Raw genomic sequence first — 22,315 nt, 5'->3', positions numbered from 1 at the left:
GGGAGCTGTGGGAGTCGGTGGGCTTGAAATGGACATCATTTACAAACTGGTTGCCTGAGATGGAGACTGAGAGGTCCAGGAAGGTGAGGGATGTGCTGGAGATGGCCCAGGTGAACTGAAGGTTGGGGTGGAAGGTGTTGGGGTGAAGTGGATAACCACCTTGCTGTTGTGCTGCTACTCCTGTTAATAAAACCTAGGGCATTTTATGCATTATTAATTGTGCACTCACCCTGTCCTTCCAAATGCAGTGACACGTATTCATTTGCAACTAGATACCTCTACTTCTGCACTCCTTTGAAAATTATACCTTTTTTCTTTTATGTTATCTTCATGTACGTTCTGCAAAAGTGAATCACTTTGCACTTCCATGCAGTGAATTTCATTTGCAACTTTCCACCTGTACAACCAAGTTGTAATTTTCTTTCTTTTTAAATTTCTAAAATATCCTACGCAGTTTACAGTGCTTCTAAGTTTTCTATCACCTATAAATTTTGCAGTTGTATCCTGTATACCAATATCTACATCACTGATTATATGTCAGGGTGAGCAAGGGTTCTAAAGCTGACTTTTGGAGAATTCCAATACAAACCTTACTCTAGCTTGAAAACCATTCATTAACTGTTGCTTTGCTTTCTAACATTCAGCCAACTTCCTACCAATGTTGCTGCTGTCTCTTTTGTCCCTTAAACTATAACTTTACTGGTAGACCTGTTGATTGATACCGTATCAAATGCTGTTTTGAAGTCCAAGTACACCATATAATAACAGTATTGCCCTCATCAAATTTGTTACCTCTATATTTTTTAAAAGAATCTCCAAGTTAGTTCATTGTAACTTTCTCTTGATAAATATGCACTGTCTTTCTTTAATTAACCTGCATTTATCCAAGTAACTATTAATTTTATCCCAACTTATGATCCTAACTGATGGTAATACTGGGCAAATCAGATTCGAGTGAAAGCTGGCTTGATGAACCATGTATAGAGTCCTACAGTACAGAAATAGACGCTTTGGTCCAACCAGTCCAATGACAATGAAAGCAAGTCAGCCATGTGCTTTTTAAACCACCCTGTCTATATGTGATGCACCCCAGGTCTGTCTGTTCTACAACACTACCCAAAGCCCGACCATTAGTCGTGTAAGCCTTACCCCTTGTTTGTTGTACCAAAATGCAATACCTCACATTTATCCAGACTGAAATCCATCTGTCATTTTTCAGCACATTGACCCAATTATCGTAGACGATAGAATCCCTACAGGGTGGAAACAGGCCCTGTTTTTCCACACTGACCCTCAGAGGGCATCCCACCCAGGCCCATACCCCGATAACCTGCCTAATCGACACATCCCTGAACACTGAGGGCAATTTAGCATGGCCAGTCCACCTGTTCTTCACATCTTTGGACTGTGGGCAACCCACGCAGACGCTGGGAGAATGTGCAAACTCCACACGCAGTCACCTAAGGGTGAAATCAAATCCAGGTTCCTGACACTGACATTCCTTTGTAACTTTAGAAAATCATCTTCACTATCTACTGTTTGGTTTTTTTTTCTTTTTTTTTGTTTAAACTTGAGATCAGTTACTGAACATGTTTATAAGCGACTATCAACGTACGTCTAAGAAACCAAGGTAAATTTATTACAAGCAAGAAAAACAAACTCTTATGCTACACAAAGAGCTATTTGAAATGGTCTTATTGCAATGAAAGATTTTCAGAGCTTCGACTTCATGTACACTGGAACCTCACCGAAGCCTCCCCTCTGTTTAAAGCTTATTTTTTTTATTTTTTGATCAAAAATGGTGTAAAGATACACCCATCAACTATAGATTAATGCCCCTTGTTCATTTGGTGTGACTATAATCAGTTTCTTATCAACAAACTTCTGCATTTACTCTACTGTTTTCTTTAGTTGAAGTTATCTCCTAAGACCCTTCAGTAAACTGCTAATTCAGCTCACTTAACTGTTTGACACGTTTCTTATACTCATGCAGCAACCTTGTTGAATGTCTTCTTTGCTGACAGCTCAATTTCCTCATGTTTCTAAAGCATTTCTCTTCCTCACATCTAAACCATTTGGGGCTCCTTTTTATCCCAGATTGCTTAAAGACTATAAATAACGATACTTTTATGTTGGAGACTTCCTCTCTGAATGAACCTGCATTTGCCTTCACTTTGTGTTGCTGGTGTCCTGCCTCCAGGAACGGTAGGTCTTTCCCCTTTTTTCATCCTTTTCTACTTGTCTTCCTTTTTGAGTGTGTTGAACTGTTCATCTCAAGGACTTAAAGACTTCATTGAAATGAGCGTGCAAATGAAACAAATCTCCAGCAGCTCTTGTACCACTCACACGAAAATCTAAAATGAAAATTAAAAACTGTCTTTTCCCCTCTGAAGAAACAAAATTAATTTCAATTCCAAGCTCTGCATTTGTTTCATTTTAGACCCACATTCTCAGTGATATATTATAAATTTTCATCGCATTGTTTTGAGGTTTCTCCTGTAGTTACTGGGCTTAACTTCTAATCTTTTTCAACATAAAGTACAAAAATAAGCAGAGTATAAACATATTGCTGTTATTAAACTATTACAGAAAGTGTGCTCTCATATCCAGTATTTACACAGAATCTAAAAGAAAGGATCCTTAATCAAAGAAACAGTACCAAGAAAAGCAAAGACTCAAAGAAACTTGGCACGACATGTGATCCAAACTGAAAAATGCAGGCGCATGAACACTGTAAATGCAATATTAGACCAGGTCGTTAGACGATTTGTCAGTGTTCGCTTTAGATGAATGGTTATTTGAACGTGATTTGCTGAGGGAGAGTGCATTGATCCCGAGTGAATTCTAGTGGCCTAATCATAGCATGTTGCAAACTTTGGTTTGAGAATAGGTTGCCTGTTATGGTTAAAGTATAGTGTGTGCACTGGGAAGCTAATAGAAAAACGTCTTTTTTAAAAAAAAACTTGGCTGAAGCTTTGCTCCATTAGCAAGTTGGAATACTGTGAATTTTTTAAAAGCAGAAAATCTACATACGGTGAACAGCAAAAGTTGAATTATTCTATTTTACCGCATTCAATTCACAGCCACACTGAGCATAGAAAGGACAAAAACCTGAGAAGGAGTTTTCAAACTGGCTGGATTGAAGTATCATTGACAGTTGTCTTGGGTCAGGTTAACCATTCATGTTCTTCATGCAGAACCTGAGAGTTATCAGTACGACCGACCGAAGAACTGAGCACTAATTTTTCAGTTCTTGTAGCCAAGATCCAGATTCTCTTCCACAGTAGCTGCTTAGTTATGCAATGAACCCCTGCCTGTGTTATATTTGGATTATTGTTGGCTGATAATTGCTTTCATCTGAATCCACAATATTTCTTCAGTTTTAATTTACCAACCAAAACTCTGTTTTAAAACCTATATATCCATGTACCTGCTGATGTTATTCTTCTCAACAGTGGGTTCAGAAGGAACTGCTGAGCTGCACACAGTAAAGAAAGATTGGCCTGGGAAAAACTCCTCCTTTTAACCTGCGCTGCCAATGAGCAAACTCACGAATTAATCAGTTTTTACGTGACTACTGGCAGATTGTTTGCAAACGCAAACAGTCACAACACTTGTTTTTTTAAGAGAAGTAATCCATTGTTAGAAGCATTTTTGGACTTTTCTACAGACTGAGTCATATATAAATTGAAGTTTTTTTTGTTAGTTTATCAATAATGTATAATGAACAATAATCTTTGTGGAGGTGGGTGGGAGAAGAGGAGGACCCAAAAATTGCTAATCATGCAGGTTTGACTTGTGTGTTTGGAATTTCACATTTCAATTAATTTTGTTTGCAGTACACCTGAACAAGAACAAATGACTGTAATGTGGTTAAGCTGGATGATCAGGGAGGAGGCATATTTTGAGAGGTGAGATTTGGTGCTGGCTGCATGGTTTCATCTGTATTCCTGCTTTTAACCTGTGAAATAAAGTCAGTGTTTAGAATTTTAAATCAATTTAAAGTTGACCAGGAGCAGTTGATGTACGATTCTAAATTACTGCCCAGTATACTTTGGGGCGGCATGGTGGCTCAGAGGTTAGCACTGCTGCCTCACAGCACTGGGGACCCGGGTTCAAATCCACCCTCTGGCGACTGTCTGTGTGGAGTTTGCACATTCTCCGTTTCCTCTGGGTGCTCTGGTTTCCTACCACAGTCCAAAGATGTGTGGGTTAGGCTGGATTGGCCATGCTAAGTTGCCTGTAGTGTTCAAGGATGTGTAGATTAGGTGAGTTATAAGGCGATGGGTCTGGGTGGGATGCTCCAAGGGTCGGTGTGGACTTGTTGGGCTAAAGGACCTGTTTGCACACTGTAGGTATTCTATGTGAATGTAAATACTTCTCAGTGACTAAATTGAGCGACTTTCACAGAGCCAGAGAGCAGCCTTCCAACTGTTACGTGGTGCCAGAATTGTCATGCACCCTTGAAGGTAGTGAAATACTAATTTAGGGAAACCAACTCAACAAAATGATTCTCTTTCAAGCTGCCTGAGCAGGCTTATAAAATAAGATAATGAAAGGTGAGGCTGGATGAACACAGCAGGCCCAGCAGCATCTCAGGAGCACAAAAGCTGACGTTTCGGGCCTAGACCCTTCTTCAGAGAGGGGGGTGGGGTGAGGGTTCTGGAATAAATAGGGAGAGAGGGGGAGGCGGACCGAAGATGGAGAGAAAAGAAAATAGGTGGAGAGGAGAGTATAGGTGGGGAGGTAGGGAGGGGATAGGTCAGTCCAGGGAAGACGGACAGGTCAAGGAGGTGGATGAGGTTAGTAGGTAAGAGATGGAGGTGCGTCTTGGCGTGGGAGGAAGGGATGGGTGAGAGGAGTCCGCCTCCCCCCCTCTCCCTATTTATTCCAGAACCCTCACCCCATCCCCCTCTCTGATGAAGGGTCTAGGCCCGAAACGTCAGCTTTTGTGCTCCTGAGATGCTACTGGGCCTGCTGTGTTCATCCAGCCTCACATTTCATTATCTTGGATTCTCCAGCATCTGCAGTTCCCATTATCACTTATAAAATAAGATAGTGTATTTCAACCATACTGTCCAGATCTCAACTTTGACAATGAAAGAATAATGGCTTATCAGCTGTAATTGGCTGGAGTGAAGTAACGCTGTGTTTTCTTGTGTAATTTCAAGTACCACAGGGGTCTCTGCTTCATTTGGTGAGATGCTTCTATTGGTTGCAATGTACTTTCATAGCAATCAGCTCAGTGCCATCATCGATTTGGTCTGTTCTACTTTGGGTATGAAGGTAAGTGTGCCATTATTTTTTTTGTAGTAATTTATGGGAGTTGAGAAAATAAAGTCAGTTATCCTTTAGCTGCAGTCTTTTAAAACTTCTTTTTTTCAGGCAGCTTTTTATCATATCAATACATTCACTTTCCATTCGTTCACCCAGGATTGTCCTTCACTTGTAAGTGACCTGACCAGTGTTGCAGATAAAAGCTATCCCCTTCGCCAGAGTACGTGTAACATTTGAACAAGGACCCTACCTCTCAGTTGTGTTGTAACATTAGAGCAAATGTTGAAAGCCCTTGGTGGTCCTGTGGCTGTTAAATGCAATAATTTCCAGTTGCTCATGACTAATATTAAAACTCTGTGTTGCCAATAAGGTACTAAATAATTGCAAAACCTTTGGGACGTTCTTAAGTAAAATAGAAACTGCATTTCACAGGTAGAGAACAGGAATGTCATGGTGATTGGATGTTGATATGCTGTCCTTGGTAAACATCAGGGTTGTCAGGAGTTTCCTTTTAGGTCATTCTCGGTTTTGCCTGTTCCATTGGGAATAAAAATGAGCAGAGTGTGGGTGCATTTTCCTCTCCCACCCCGAAGAAATGAAAGATCAGTGGAAAGGTAAATTGGACCAATTGAGTTCTTCTCCCTCCTTGTCTGAAGCTGATTGCAGCTTCTCAGAAGCAGGACAATTCTCTCCCATTAGACACATGAAGCATGGTGCGACAGCAAGAAATGTAATAAATACGCAACATGATTTGAGGAATATTGCAATAAACCAAATGCCTTCAAGTTGCATCTTCAGCGTACAAAAGCGAAGATCAAAAAGGATAAAGCAGATGAGTAGCTAAAACCTTATCTAGAGATGATGATAGAGATTCCTGGAAGAGAATAGTAAATTGGAGAAGTTTAGAATTTGAGACACAGCTGAGGACCTGCTGTTAACTGTGAGGCACAGGGAGAGAGCATGTATAAGCCATTGTCAAAATAATGGAGAGCTAGACTTGAGTAGAAAGGGTGACAGGGCTAGAAAGGTTGACCAGTTTGGCAAGGTATACGACCCCAATGGGAATTAAACCGATGGATCATCATTTTGAACTCATACAGTGGGGTCAGCGACCAAAGTAGTTCAACAAAGTTACAGATGTTGAATTTGGTATGAGGATATAGGCCATAAGCTTTCAGATTAGCTCATGTTGGTGAAGGATGTGGCATCAGCCTGAATAGCACTGGAATAACCATGTCTGGTTCAAATATGTCATTACCAGACATATTTGAAGCTTTTGCTGAAAAATAAGTTGTCTGTGTCGTCCACGAAGTGAGCCTTTCTTCACCAGTGGCCACTTTGGAAATTTAAGCAACATGAGGTCAAAAAATGATTCCATGGATAATACATTCATAAATTAGTGTGTTGCACTGAGATGAAATTTTGTTGTTGGGGTGTTATTGTGGCAGTGTTGTTGTTGTTTTTGGTCTGGTTTTCTAAGTTAAAACTGGCAGCCAAGAACCTATTTTATAATTTCTGCTTTAGATTGCAATTAAACCAAGTTCACTGAACAGGATGAAAACCATCTTCACACAAGAAATATTTACAGAGCAGGTAAGCCCAGAGCTTGCTCATATCTTTTACTTTTACCTTCACACACAGGAACAATTTTGGTACAGCTTCCAATTTTATTCTATTTTAACCTGTCTGTGTGTCTGAGCATCTGTCTGTGTGGAGTTTGCACATTCTCCCCATGTCTGCGTGGGTTTCCTCCGGGTGCTCCGGTTTCCTCCCACTGTCCAAAGATGTGCAGGTTAGGTGGATTGGCTAAGCTAAATTGCCCGTAGTGTTCAGGGGTCTGTAGATTAGCTGGGTCTGGGTGGGATGCTCCAAAGGTCGGTGTGGACTTGTTGGGCCAAAGGGCCTGTTTCCACACTGTAGGGATTCTATGATTCTGTGAATGTTATCCAATGAATCTCCCATGAAACCTGTATCTGAGTAGATTGATCGGTGACTCACTATGCTGCTGTTCTCAGCTCTACTGTAAACCGCTGGCTACACACAACCAGGTTGTGTTGGAATATTTCACAGCATGAGTTAGAAGAAGTATGTAGGTGCAAACTAGTATGAAAATCTTACAAAAAGTTGTAATTTGGCACAAACAAGTATGTAATTGGTCATGAGGACTGTTTATGAATACACATGGATTTATCTTTGCTTGTGTGTGAGGTGTAGTGTGGAATGCAGACAAATTTGATGGAAATATTTACCTTTAAAAAAGTTGAGTCTTGTGTAGGAGACTGCAAATGCCATCTAATTCCCAGTATGGTCTTCCAAAATGCCCAAGACACCAACTAGGTAGAATTATCTAATTATCTGGGAAACCAATAATGCTTCCTCCTAAACCACTGTGTTGAGAAATACAAGTTCTTGCTTTCTGTGTTGTCTTAACAAAGATTTTTACTATCGCCATTTTTAACACTTATATATTTAGAGTCCAGGTGTGAAGATGCAAAAATGCCATTCATTCTGTCTCTATTACCCCATCATACTGAATTGCATATAGCCCATAGTTTTAGGGGTGTTATATTAGCTTGTAATAAGGATTGGCTCAATAATAGAATACAGAGAGTTGGGATAATCTGGTAATTTTCAGGACAGACACGTATAACCAGAGAAATGCCTCAGGTATCAGTAGAGCCACCATTATTTACAATATATATTCATGAGTTACATGATAGTACTGAATCTACTATTGCTAACAAAAATAGGTGGAAGGCACGTTGTGAGGATGACAGAAGGATAATGACCAGTGAGTGTGCAAAAACAAGGTATGTGCGATTATAATGTGGGAAAATGTGATGTTTTGCACTTTGGTGGGAAGAATAGAAAAACTGGAAATGGGAAAAGATTGTGGAAAGCAGCAAGGGGGGGATTTGGGAGTCCTTGTGCATGAATTCCAAAAGGCTAGTATCCAGGTTAGCAGGTAATGATAAGACAAATGCAATATTGGCCTTTATGCCAAAAGGAATGGAGTATAATAGGAAAGTCTTGCTAAACTGTACAAGGCAGTAGTCTGACCACATATGGAATACAATGAATAGTTTTGGTTCCCTTATCTAAAGTAAGATGCACAGGCATTGGCAACAGTCCAGAGAAGGTTCATTAGGTTGATTGCAAGTATGTAAGAATTTTCTTATGAAGCAAGGGTGAGGCTTGTACTCATTGGAGTTCAGAAGATCCTCATTGCTACCTATAAAATTCTTAAAATACTTGACAGGATAGATGTGGAGAGGTTGTTTCCGCTTGTGGGAGGGTCTTGGACTAAAAGACCTAATGTCAGTAAGGGGTCACCTGTTTAAAACAGATGAGGAATTTCTTCTCTGAGGATAATCCGTCTGTGGAACTCTTTACCACAAGCAGCTATTGATGCTCAGTTAAATATTTTCAAGGCTGAATTAATCAGACACAGTTTTAATCAGTAGTGGAAACAAGGGTTGTGAGAATCAGGCAGGAAAATGGAATTAATAAGATCAGCCATGATCTCATTGGATGTTGGAGCAGATTTAGTGGGTCGTATGTCTCAGAGTTATAATTATTTTGTGGAATATCTAGCAGTGAGGAGAGTTTGTACATTCCCAACCCCGCTGGAGCTTGTTCATAATCCATTATCAGGTCTTCTGTAGTAATGCTTCACCCTGCTAATTCTTGTCAGGGCAGTACCTCAGCACTTCCTGGAGGTCTAAACTCGTGTGGGCAGAAGGATGACAAACGGAACCACCTAATTTGTACCATTGTGCAATGCAAGATGTGGGATAAATTTTGATACTGTACACTTGACCAAATTATTCTAAATTTCAACATTCAAAATTAATCACATTCCTCTTTTCATTCTTTCTCATTCTAGGTAGTTACTGCTCATGCTGTACGAGTACCTGTAACCAACAATCTGAGTGCTAGCATTATTGGGTTCTTGCCTATACACTGTATTTACCAGCTGTTAAGAAGTCGTGCTTTTACCAAACACAAAGTTTCCATCAAGGTAGTGACGTGCCTTTTATGGCATTTCTTGTTCTCAGAAATACCATTTCTTTATATAGTGTTGGTCTTGTATTTTGTCCATGATGTTCTGTGCGGTAAGTTGATGAATGTAAGATTCTTATTATTTAAGATGTTGAAGGAATGGGCAAGATTTCAGAATCTCCAGTGGCTAGAGTCAGCAAGCAATTAGTGATGTTTGACAGAAATGTGTAAATTTTGTTATGCAATAAATTTTAATTTTGAACTTTGACATACAGATGTGAAGTAAATTGTAACAGGAAACAACCTTTTGTGAACAGCACGTAAAAGAAGCTTCTGTGGAGCATGAACCTGTTTGTCCAGTCGGCGATAACAAAGTGTGGAGCTGGATGAACACAGCAGGCCAAGCAGCATCTCAGGAGCACAAAAGCTGGCGTTTCGGGCCTGGACCCTTCATCAGAGAGGGGGATGGGGTGGGGGTTCCGGAATAAATAGGGAGAAGACGGGGAGGCGGACCGAAGATGGAGAGAAAAGAAGATAGGTGGGGAGGTAGGGAGGGGATAGGTCAGTCCAGGGAAGACGGAGAGGTCAAGGAGGTGGGATGAGGTTAGTAGGTAGGAAATGGAGGTGCGGCTTGAGGTGGGAAGGGATGGGTGAGAGGAAGAACAGATTAGGGAGGCGGAGACAGGCTGGGCAGGTTTTGGGATGCAGTGGGGGGAGGGGATGAGCTGGGCTGGTTTTGGGATGCGGTGGGGGAAAGGGAGATTTTGAAGCTGGTGAAGTCCACATTGATACCATTGGGCTGCAGGGTTCCCAAGCGGAATATAAGTTGCTGTTCCTGCAACCTTCGGGTGGCATCCTTGTGGCACTGCAGGAGGCCCATGATGGACATGTCATCTGAAGAATGGGAGGGTGGGTTAAAATGGTTTGCGACTGGGAGGTGCAGTTGTTTATTGCGAACCGAGCGGAGGTGTTCTGCAAAGCGGTCCCCAAGCCTCCGCTTGGTTTCCCCAATGTAGAGAAAGCCACACCGGGTACAGTGGACACAGTATACCACATTGGCGGATGTGCAGGTGAACCTCTGCTTAATATGGAAAGTCATCTTGGGGCCTGGGATGTGGGGTGAGGAGTAGGTGTGTGGGCAAGTGTAGCACTTCCTGTGGTTGCAGGGGAAGGTGCCGGGTGTGGTGGGGTTGGAGGGCAGTGTGGAGCGAACAAGGGCGTCATGGACAGTGGTCTCTCCGGAAGGCAGACAAGGGTGGGGATGGAAAAATGTCTTGTGTGGTGGGGTCGGATTGTAGATGGCGGAAGTGTCGGAGGATGATGCGTCGTATCCAGAGGTTGGTGGGGTGGTGTGTGAGAACGAGGGGGATCTTCTTTGGGCGGTTGTGGCGGGGGGGCGGGGAGTGAGGGATGTGTTGCGGGAAATGCGGGAGACGCGGTCAAGGGTGTTCTTGACCACTGCAGGGGGAAAGTTTCAGTCCTTGAAGAACTTGGACATCTGGGATGTGCGGGAGTGTAATGCCTCATCCTGGGAGCAGATGCAGCGGAGGCGGAGGAATTGGGAATAGGGGATGGAATTTTTGCAGGAGGGTGGGTGGGAGGTGGTGTATTCTAGGTAGCTGTGGGAGTCGGTGGGCTTGAAATGGACATCAGTTACTAGCTGGTTGCCTGAGATGGAGACTGAGAGGTCCAGGAAGGTGAGGGATGTGCTGGAGATGGCCCAGGTGAACTTGAGGTTGGGGTGGAAGGTGTTGGTGAAGTGGATGAACTGTTCGAGCTCCTCTGGGGAGCAAGAGGTGGCGCCGATACAGTCATCAATGTAATGGAGGAAGAGGTGGGGTTTGGGACCTGTGTAGGTGCGGAAGAGGGACTGTTCCACATAACCTACAAAGAGGCAGGCATAGCTGGGGCCCGTGGGGGTGCCCATATGCCCATGGCCACCCCCTTTGTCTGTAGGAAGTGGGAGGAATCGAAAGAGAAGTTGTTGAGGGTGAGGACGAGTTCGGCTAGGCGGATGAGGGTGTCGGTGGAGGGGGACTGGCCGGGCCTGCGGGACAGGAAGAAGCGGAGGGCCTTGAGGCCATCTACATGAGGAATACAGGTGTATAGGGACTGGACGTCCATGGTGAAAATGAGGTGTTGGGAGCCAGGGAATTGGAAGTTCTGGACGAGGTGGAGGGCGTGTGTGGTGTCACGGACGTAGGTAGGGAGTTCCTGGACCAAAGGGGAGAAAATGGAGTCCAGATAAGTGGAGATGAGCTCGGTGGGGCAGGAACAGGCTGAGACAATGGGTTGACCAGGGCGGGCAGGTTTGTGGATTTTGGGGAGGAGACAGAAACGGGCTGTGCGGGGTTGGGGAATAATAATGTTGCAGGCCGTATGTGGGAGGTCCCCTGAGGTGATGAGGTCATGAATGGTGTTCAAGATGATGGTTTGGTGCGCGGGGGTGGGGTCATGATCAAGGGGGCGGTAGGAGGTGGTGTCGGAGAGTTGGCGTTTGGCCTCGGCAATGTAGAGGTCAGTGCGCCATACTACCACTGCGCCACCCTTGTCTGCGGGTTTGATGGGGAGGTTGGGATTGGAGTGGAGGGCTGTCCGTTCTGCGGGGGAGACGTTGGAGTGGGTGAGATGGGTGGAGAGGTTGAGGTGGTTAATGTCTCGACGGCAGTTGGAGATGAAGAAGTCGAGGGAGGGTAGGAGGCCTGGGGGTGGTGTCCAGGAGGAGGACTTGTGTTGGAGGCGGGTGAAGGGATCAGTGGAGGGAGGGTTAGACTCCCAGTTGAAGAAGTAAGCGTGGAGGCGAAGGCGGCAGAAAAACTGCTGTATGTCCAAACGTGACTGGTATTCGTTGATGTGTGGTTGTAGGGGGACAAAGGTGAGCTCCTTGCTTAGGGCTGACGGTTCGTCCTCAGTCAGTGGGAGGTCTGCGGGGATGGTGAAGATACGGCAGGGCTCAGTGTGGCTGTCTGCTGTGGAGGTTGTGGGCAGAGCGATGAGGTCGTCAGCCGTGGGCAGGGTTCCATGGGCGAAGTTCCGTTGGCAGTGGGAGGAGTGGGGTGGGCGGCAGCAGCAGCGGTGAGGGTGGTGTGTATGGTGTTATAACTGGACGTGGAGGTGGTGACTGCCGCAGTTGTCGCGTCCACGGTCCCCGAAGTGGTGTGCCAAGCAGTGGCGGATGTGACGTCATCGGTGGGGTCTCCGGCCATGTCCTCATGGTCAATGGCGGCGGGTGCATGGTGGGGGAGGGGCAGGGACAGGCTCGGGATTTGGGAGGTGCAGGAATCCTTTTTAAGGTGGCAGGAGCCAGTGAGTTTGTTGTACTTACGATTTTTGGAGTCCAGTAAAGCTGAGTAGAACTGGGTGTTCAGTCTGTGGATCCTGCGGAGGATAAAAAACAGGAGAGGTCCTTTGCAGGTCTGGGAGATGGAGGCTCTGAACTGGGGCAGGCCGGATTGCAGTGCCTGGAGGTGCCGGCGCATGGCTGCGAGTGTCTGTTTCAGGACTCGCAGGGAGAAACGCTTCTGAAGGGTCTCAATGCTCTGCGTGTAGAGGTGGTCACGGTTGGGGCCAAATTGGGAAGGCTTGAATGTAGACTGTAGTCCAATGGGGATGATCCGGTTCCATAGGCAGGTGCTGAGGAAGGTGATGTGACTGTGGTACCTGGTTTGCTTCAGGTGAAACTGCTCGACCATGTCCTCGCCCTCCACCTTGTCCAGAACTTCCAATTCCCTGGCCGCCAACACCTTATTTTCACCATGGACGTCCAGTCCCTATACACCTTTATTCCTCATGCAGATGGCCTCAAGGCCCTCTGCTTCTTCCTGTCCCGCAGGCCCGGCCAGTCCCCCTCCACTGACACCCTCATCCGCCTAGCCGAACTCGTCCTCACCCTCAACAACTTCTCTTTCGATTCCTCCCACTTCCTACAGACAAAGGGGGTGGCCATGGGCACATGGGCACCCCCACGGGCCCCAGCTATGCCTGCCTCTTTGTAGGTTATGTGGAACAGTCCCTCTTCCGCACGTACACAGGCCCCAAACCCCACCTCTTCCTCCATTACATTGATGACTGTACCAGCGCCACCTCTTGCTCCCCAGAGGAGCTCAAGCAGTTCATCCACTTCACCAACACCTTCCACCCCAACCTCAAGTTCACCTGGGCCATCTCCAACACATCCCTCACCTTCCCGGACCTCTGTGTCCATCTCAAGCAACCAGCTAGTTACTGATGTCCATTTCAAGCCCACCGACTCCCACAACTCCCTAGAATACACCACCTCCCACCCACCCTCCTGCAAAAATTCCATCCCCTATTCCCAATTCCTCCACCTCCGCCGCACCTGCTCCCAGGATGAGGCATTCCACTCCCGCACATCCCAGATGTCCAAGTTCTTCAAGGACCGCAACTTTCCCCCTGCAGTGGTCGAGAACGCCCTTGACCACGTCTCCCGCATTTCCCGCAAAATATTCCTCACACCCCGCCCCCGCCACTACCGCCCCAAGAGGATCTCCCTCGTTCTCACACACCAACCTCTGGATACAATGCATCATCCTCCAACACTTCCGCCATCTACAATCCGACCCCACCACCCAAGACATTTTTCCATCCCCACCCTTGTCTGCCTTCCAGAGAGACCACACTGTCCGTGACTCCCTTGTTCGCTCCACCCTGCCCTCCAACCCCACCACACCTGGCACCTTCCCCTGCAACCGCAGGAAGTGCTACACTTGCCCCCACACCACCTATCTCACCCCCATCTCAGGCCCCAAGATGACTTTCCATCTTAAGCAGAGGTTCACCTGCACATCCGCCAACGTGGTTTACTGTATCCATTGTGTCCGGTGTGGCTTCCTCTACATTGGGGAATCCAAGCGGAGGCTTGGGGACCGGACCGCTTTGCAGAACACCTCCGCTCGGTTCGCAATAAACAACTGCACCTCCCAGTCGCAAACCATTTTAACTCCCCTTCCCAGTCTTTAGATGACATGTCCATCATGGGCCTCCTGCAGTGCCACAATGATGCCACCTGAAGGTTGCAGGTACAGCAACTCATATTCCGCTTGGGAACCCTGCAGCCCAATGGTATCGATGTGGACTTCACCAGCTTCAAAATCTCCCCTTCCCCCACCGCATCCCAAAACCAGCCCAGTTCTTCCCCTCCCCCCACTGCATCACACAACCAGCCCAGCTCGTCCGTCCCCCCCACTGCATCCCAAAACCAGCCCAGCCTGTCTCCGCCCCCCTAACCTGTTCTTCCTCTCACCCATCCCTTCCTCCCACCCCAAGCTGCACCTCCATCTCCTACTTACTAACCTCATCCCACCTCCTTGACCTGTCCGTTCTCCCTAGACTGACCTATTCCCTCTCTACCTCCCCACCTATACTCTCCTCTCCACCTATCTTCTTTTCTCTCTATCTTCGGTCCGCCTCCCCCTCTCTCCGTATTTATTCCAGAACCCTCACCCCATCCCCCTCTCTGCTGAAGGGTCTAGGCCCAAAACGTCAGCTTTTGTGCTCCTGAGATGCTGCTTGGCCTGCTGTGTTCATCCAGCTTCACACTTTGTTATCTAGCAAAGCTGGTATAACTGAATGAGCTATGTCACTTTCTTGGGTAAAGCAGGGAGAATATTCTGCCTACAGAAAAGGATTACTGCAAGATATGAAGTCAGTTTGTCTTCCCTGTCCTTTACTGTCATGTTGGTGCCTGGAGACTGTAGCTATGGATATGGAATATCTGTACTAAATAACTGCTGAATTCCATTGAGAAAGAAAATTCACAAAATGGATAATGAAGTGAGTTAAAGGTTGTATCAAACAGATGTACAGTGCTACAGACTGTTATTTGCAGCATGATTTTTAATATCCACAAAGTTTTTGTAATTGTTTCCTTTGAAATCTGATGGGAATAGAGATTACATTTTTAATATTTTGTGCACCACTCTTTTAGGATTGGATTTACCGACAAATGTGTGAAACGACAACCCCTCTGCACCCTCAGCTAATTCCGTTGATTGATGCTTACATCAACTCCATTCTGACGCCAGCATCCAAGGCTAATCCTGAAGCTACAAATCAACCAATCACCGAACAAGAGGTCCTCAATGTGTTCAATGGCCTTACCTGGGTGAGAACACCGTGTGTGTGTCTGTAAATACGTAAAAATTATTAACTATAAATGCTATATCTTGCATATACTAACTTCTGCCCTACTACCCTGCCACAGTTCTGATTTACTAATTGGATATTTTGTTGAAAAAGCCACGTATTCTGATTTTGCCTTGTTTTAGCAGTGTACATGAGCATCTTTACTGACAAACAGATGTCACAAATTGGACAAGGGAGTTATACAGTGTTACCATTTTCTGCTCCTCACCCTTGGACATATTGTCTTGTGAACTGGTGCATTAAGCAAAAGAAATTTCAGTCTTGTGTCTGAGCCAAACAGACCAGGAAAATCTCGTACTTGATCCAGTCTGCATTGAGTTACGCTTGGACAGCTGAAGGGGTATTGGGTGAGGATTTTTGTACCTGATTGGTATTCGGGTAATGACGTCCTTGCTGCAGTGCATGAGTGCAAATGGCAGTGAGGATGGAGTTAGATATGGCATGATGCCTGAAAAGTTGCATGGTCTACCAAAACTTGGACCCATACCGTACTAAAGGGCTAAAAAATGTTTCAAACTCCCAACTGGGAATCAAAGCTAAATGCCCATTTTAATGAAAGAGAACATTGAATTGAATACTCCTCCTGCAACCCAGTATGATTTATGTTAAATTGGCTTGTTAGAACAGAATTGCCAAAATTGCAAATGACTGGATCCAAAGTCATATTATATTCTGTTTATTGGCTTGCATTGTCACAGAGCTGGTGTGACTATAAACAAAATGAGAAAAATTCCACCCCGATGAAGACTTTGCATTCTGCTGAACATTCCTTCTGTTTAATCCTGTACGTAACGAATAATTTGACTATCACTATTAATTATATAGAACATTACAGCACAGTACAAGCCCTTTGGCCCTCGATGTTGTGCCGACCTGTCATACCAATCTGAAGCCCATCGAACCTACACTATTCCATGTACGTCCATATGCTTATCCAATGACGCCTTAAATGTGCCCAAAGTTGGCGAATCTACTACCGTTGCAGCCAAAGCGTTCCATTCCCTTACTACTCTGAGTAAAGAAACTACCTCTGACATCTGTCCTATATCTTTCACCCCTCAATTTAAAGCTACGCCCCCTCGTGCTTGCCGTCACCATCCTAGGAAAAAGGCTCTTCCCTATCCACCCTATCTAACCCTCTGATTATCTTTTATGTCTCAATTAAGTCACCTCTCAACCTTCTCTCTAGCGAAAACAGCCTCAAGTCCCTCAGTCTTTCCTCGTAAGACCTTCCCTCCAAACCAGGCAACATCCTAGTAAATCTCCACTGCACCCTTTCCAAAGCTTCCAGATCCTCCTTATAATGCGGTGACCAGAACTGTACGCAATACTCCCAAGTGCGGCCGCACCAGAGTTTTGTACAGCTGCAGCATAACCTCTTGGTTCTGGAACTCGATCCCTCTCTTAATAAAAGCTAAAACACTATGCCTCCTTAACAGCCCTGTCAACCTGGGTGGCAACTTTCAATGATCCGTGTACATGGACGCCGAGATCTCGCTGCTCATCTGCACTATCAAGAATCTTACCATTAGCCCAGTACTTTGCATTCCGGTTACTCCTACCAAAGTGTATCACCTCACACTTGTCCGCATTAAACTCCATTTGCCACCTCTTAGCCCAGCTCTGCAGCTTATCTGTGTCTCTCTGTAACCTACAACATCCTTCATCACTATCCACAATTCCTCTGACCTTAGTGTCATCTGCAAATTTACTAACCCATCCTTCTACGCCCTCTATCCCACCTCCTTGACCTGTCCGTCTTCCCTGGACTGACCTATCCCCTCCCTACCTCCCCACCTATACTCTCCTCTCCACCTATCTTCTTTTCTCTCCATCTTTGGTCCGCCTCCCCCCCTCTCCCTATTTATTCCAGAACCCTCACCCCATCCCCCTCTCTGATGAAGGGTCTAGGCCGGAAACGTCAGCTTTTGTGCTCCCGAGATGTTTCTGGGCCTGCTGTGTTCATCCAGCCTCACATTTTATAATCTTGGATTCTCCAGCATCTGCAGTTCCCATTATCGCTTCTACGCCCTCATCCAGGTCATTTATAAAAATGACAAACAGCAGTGGACCCAACACTGACCCTTGCGGTACACCACTAGTAACTGGACTCCAGGATGAACATTTCCCATCAACCACCACCTTCTGTCTTCTTTCAGCAAGCCAATTTCTGATCCAAACTGCTATATCTCCCACAATCCCATTCCTCTGCATTTTGTACAATAGCCTACTGTGGGGAACCTTATCGAAAGCCTTGCTGAAATCCATATACACCACATCATCTACCTGTTTGTCACCTTCTCAAAGAATTTGTTGTTATTGTTAAATAGAGGTTTGCTTTGAAGTTGTCACTGAGAATGCACAGAAAACGTTGCAAAGGCATAAATATTAAAAACAAAGTCAACCAATTCATGGGATCTAATTCAATAATTTTCCTATATTTGTGAAAAGGGGGAGAACAACCGATGTCGACAGAGGCACAGCATCACAGCCCAGCTTCTGGTTCTTTATTACACATTGTCGTATGAGGAGACTCTGCTCGCCAATGTGAAGCCATTAGGTATGTGTGCATTTCTGCCCCGCAGTTTGTTTTTGACATCTGTTTGTTTGTTACCCCAGAGATTTTTTCTTGTAGCTACAGTAGTTCAAGTTAAAGGCAAGTGGGACATGCTCCCAGTCTTCCACATCACCCTCCTCATTGACCTACAGTCGGTGCAGCTTTTGAGGAAAACAATTCTTAAACCGGTAGCCTGGCTCATTTTACTGTAAAAATATTTGTCATTTCATCAGAAGGCTAGCCTGCAGAATATAAACAGGACAGTGCAAGTATATTTCCTGTACATTAAGAGGGCACATGTTATTCATTTCAGCTATGGCTGTAGGTTTAAGTTCTAGTCCGTGGACTTGAGCACAAAATCCAGTTGACCTTTCAGTGTAGTACTGAGGTTTGCAACTGCTATCTTTCCGATGTGGCTTTAAATAAAAGCTTTAACTCTCCTGAAGGGGATAGAAAAGATCTCACAATGTTATTTGGAAGAGTGGAGCAGTTCTCCCTCACAGCTTGAATAATATTCAAATCTCAGCCAACACCACAAAAAAATTGATTATTTGCTCCTTAGTGTGTGGGAACTCACTGTGCCCAAATTAATTGTCTGCCATGTTTCACACATTACAACAGTGGCTGCACTGCAAAAATACTTCTTTGGGTGCAAAACCTTCCTGAAGTGTGCTGTATTTTTTATTGTTGCTTTGTTGGCTGGGTATCTAACACCAGTTGATGAATTGAGCTAATGAAGAAAAACCGAAAGGAGTGCAGATGCTGTCAATCAGACAAAAGTGGAATTTGTTGGAAAAGGTCAGCAGGCCTGGTAGCAACTGTGGAGAGAGTCAGTTAACATTTTGGGATCATGTGACCCTCCCTCCAGAAGGGTCTGAGTGTTCTAAGGGTCACGTGACCCAAAACGTTAACTCTGATTCTGTTGATCTAATGAAGATTTGGTTTCACTTGTTTGAAGCATGGAATTTTTGTCTGTTTTGTGTTTAAACATTAGTGGTTTAGGATTATGGCTCAGACCGTTCTTGTTGATGTGGTTCACTGGTGGATATGTTGACTATTTCCTTAATTCTGTCATATTTCTAATAGCGGCAGTTCAGAAGAAGCCCAAGTCTTACTCTGCAGCACTGATGGACCAGATTCCTATCAAGTATTTAATTCGCCAGGCCCAGGGGCTTCAACAGGAGCTTGGAGGTAAATGCAGAAGCTTCACTAGTTTTCTCAGACATATTTGGAATCCATCAGGTTTTGATATAAAGCAATTCTAACTAAGCTCTTGTACTTCTGTTATACCTAGCTGTTTGTATATGGAGATACATATTGTTACAAATTATTCTGTAATCAATCCAAGCCCATTAAAAACAAAGTTCTTATTGCAGTTTATTTCTGAGACTTATGATGAAAGTTACCCAGTAGTTTTCAGGCTTGCACCAAATCAACTGATAGAGGGGTGTAATTTGGATGCTTAAAATTGGACATGGTACCCTTGGTCAGGAGTAGGGAGGGTAAGAAACAGCTTGAGTTCCATCTGTTGTTAGCTGGACGTTGACCAATCTGGTACTTGTGGATTGGATCAGATTTTGATAAAACAAAAAATGCTAGAAATAGCTAATGTAGTGTCATCTGTCAAGACAAAAGGGTTAATGTTATAATTTGGGACCTTGCTTTGGAACTGGGCAGAGTTAGCAATGTAACAGGTTTGAAGGAAGTGAAATACACAGGGACTGGAGAAAGGTACAAAAGAGATGGTCTGTGATGGGGTGGAAAGAACTATTACATAACAGAAGGGTTAATGGTTTTTGGGGTCTCATATTGTTGAACTTGGTGCCATGACTGGAAGACTGGTAAGCATAAACAAAAGGATGGGTGCTATTCCCTGAGCTTACATTGGGCTTCATACTAACGCAGCCAGAGATCAAGGATAGAAAGGTCATGACAGGGGTAGGTACAGAATTTAAATAACTAGGAACTAGGATTTTGCAGACTGCACTGAGAGTATATATTGAAGGGAAAGTTTGAAACCCTATCTAGAGAGAAGGCAAGAGCCAAAGCGGTAAGTGTTGCACCTGGATGGAAAGATGGTGGGAGATGAGGAAGGGGTATAGAGGGTGATGAGGACTGGAGCGTGTTGAGATAGACAGTACAGTCCCTTTTGGAATGCTGAAACAGGGTTTGTGGGGTAACTAGTTCAGTTGTAATACTTTTCTGTACTCACTGTTCTTCAGCTGTAAGTACTGATAGTGATTTGAGCTTCTAGGATCATGCTGCTGCTGTTGATGAAATTGGATCCTAGCAAGCATGAGCATCTTTAGCTGGAGGAGAGCACAGACATTAGTCAAATTCTGTTCATTTGCCCCATGTGGCTATCATATAATCTTTTTTTATTTCTAAAACATACGATGATTCGCATCTTATTTTCAACTGTGATATTTCAAAGAGAGAGCCTTGCATACAGCTGGTAGTTTGGTGTGAATACTATATTAGTTAGGCTGTGTTGATTGTGAATGTCACGACTCTCTGGTGCAGTGCCTACATTTATGCAGGAACGTCAGTTTGTTGTGCATGTCACTGCCAAGTAACGCCATCTGCCAAAAACCTCAAAATATTTTCCAGGTACAGGTTATATACACTAATGTATGCCTTTAACAGGGGAGGCAATAGCCTAGTGGTATTATCACTGGACTGTTAACCCAGATAACTTTCTCGGGGCCCCCATTCAAACCCCTCCACTGCAGATGGTGGAATTTGAATTCCATACAGTATCTGGAATTAAGAATCTAATGATCACCGTGAATCCATTGTTGATTATTGGAAATACCCATCTGGTTCACTAATGTCCTTTAGGGAAGGATACTGCCATCCTTACCTGGTCTGGCCTACATGTGACTCCGGAACCATAGCAATGTGGTTGACTTTGAGCTGTCCTCTGGACAATTAGGAATAGGCAATAAATGTTGCATGGTCAATGATGCCCTCATTCTGTGAATGAATTTTCAAAAAATGTAGTCTCTGCAAATATGGATTTTGATAGCAAGGAAGCTTTATTGTCAAATCATAAAAACACATCCTCATTCATAAAGTTTAGAAGCACTAATTAAGTTCATTGTCTGAGCCTGCTGCAGTTGCAGACATGATTTCCTCTAAGACAAATAGACCATATTTTGGCACACCATGCATTCTGGGTAGTGATGTCCTCCATTAGCCGCTTTAATCATTGATCAGACCCCAATTCAGATTGAGGCTAAAAAGTCGAAGAAATGTGAGTCAGATGCCAGGATGATGAAAATAGCTAGAAATCCAAGCATCTTTACTATTGTATCAGTGATAATGGGAACTGCAGATGCTGGAGAATCCAAGATAATAAAATGTGAGGCTGGATGAACACAGCAGGCCCAGCAGCATCTCAGGAGCTCAAAAGCTGATGTTTCAGGCCTGGACCGTTCATCAGAGAAGGGTCCAGGCCCAAAACGTCAGCTTTTGTGCTCCTGAGATGCTGCTGGGCCTGCTGTGTTCATCCAGCCTCACATTTTATTATCTTTAGTATTGTGTAGGGTACCAAAAGCCTACGCACAATGTCAAAGCTATTGACTACTTTAGTAAACTTGAGTTGGTTTTTAACGTTGAAATTTTACGATCCATTTTTATTTTGTGTGCACTTTTGCAATCAACGAAATTATTTAAAGTCATTCACTGCAGAAGCTGACCTTCAGCCCATCAATTCTATATTGTCAAAGCTACACTAAATCTGCATACTTTGAGTTCCTTGACAACAGTTCAGGCCTATCTCTGACCTGTGCGCAGTTTACAGATACAAACTGTGAAAGTGAAAACCTTTCCCCCGGTTAGCCAACAGACATTTGAGACCAGTAGTTCATGCCTGCAGATTTCCACATAATCCAAGCAGTTTGACTATTTTATACCATGACTGTTCCTGTTGAGCATGCAAATGATTGTTGAAGGTAGGATCTGTGACTCTCGCCTCACTGATCCAAAGCAATAATCTTGAAATGGAGATTGTGTAGGCTCACATTAATGGCCACTTAAGATGATTAAAAAATAGGAACACGCTCCCGAAGCCTACTTCACTACTCAATTAGATCATGGCTGATCCGACATTCGTTATATCCATATCCCTCTTAAACCCTGATTCCCCTACTAATCAAGAATCTAGCTATCTCACCCTTAAATATACACAACTTGAATCAGTTACTGGAGGGTACCTGGTGCCAGTGGAACTCAATCCCTGGGAAGTCCAGAGCCACAGTAAGGTACTAACTTTAGGACTGATGTTGGGTTAATTGTGCAGTGTCATCAGCA

The 22,315-nt window shown here is 44.5% G+C and overlaps 1 protein-coding gene across 3 annotated transcripts in view; it reads left to right on the top strand.

Moving 5' to 3' along the window:
• Positions 1-22,315, top strand: part of ints2 (integrator complex subunit 2) — a 61,619-nt gene that overhangs the window by 22,774 nt on the left and 16,530 nt on the right. For all 3 annotated transcript variants that reach the window (XM_048557539.2, XM_059655419.1, XM_048557538.2), the window contains exons 10-16: positions 3,840-3,911; positions 5,172-5,286; positions 6,802-6,870; positions 9,164-9,298; positions 15,227-15,403; positions 17,896-18,004; positions 19,088-19,192. In XM_048557539.2, the coding sequence (XP_048413496.1) occupies positions 3,840-3,911; positions 5,172-5,286; positions 6,802-6,870; positions 9,164-9,298; positions 15,227-15,403; positions 17,896-18,004; positions 19,088-19,192 (782 nt within the window). The remainder of the gene's footprint in view (positions 1-3,839; positions 3,912-5,171; positions 5,287-6,801; positions 6,871-9,163; positions 9,299-15,226; positions 15,404-17,895; positions 18,005-19,087; positions 19,193-22,315) is intronic.

The sequence above is a fragment of the Stegostoma tigrinum genome, chromosome 27 (genome assembly GCF_030684315.1).
Source record: "Stegostoma tigrinum isolate sSteTig4 chromosome 27, sSteTig4.hap1, whole genome shotgun sequence".
Classification (NCBI taxonomy): Eukaryota; Metazoa; Chordata; class Chondrichthyes; order Orectolobiformes; family Stegostomatidae; genus Stegostoma; species Stegostoma tigrinum.
Note: the sequence above shows the minus strand (reverse complement) of the source record. Positions and strands in the feature narration are given on the sequence as shown.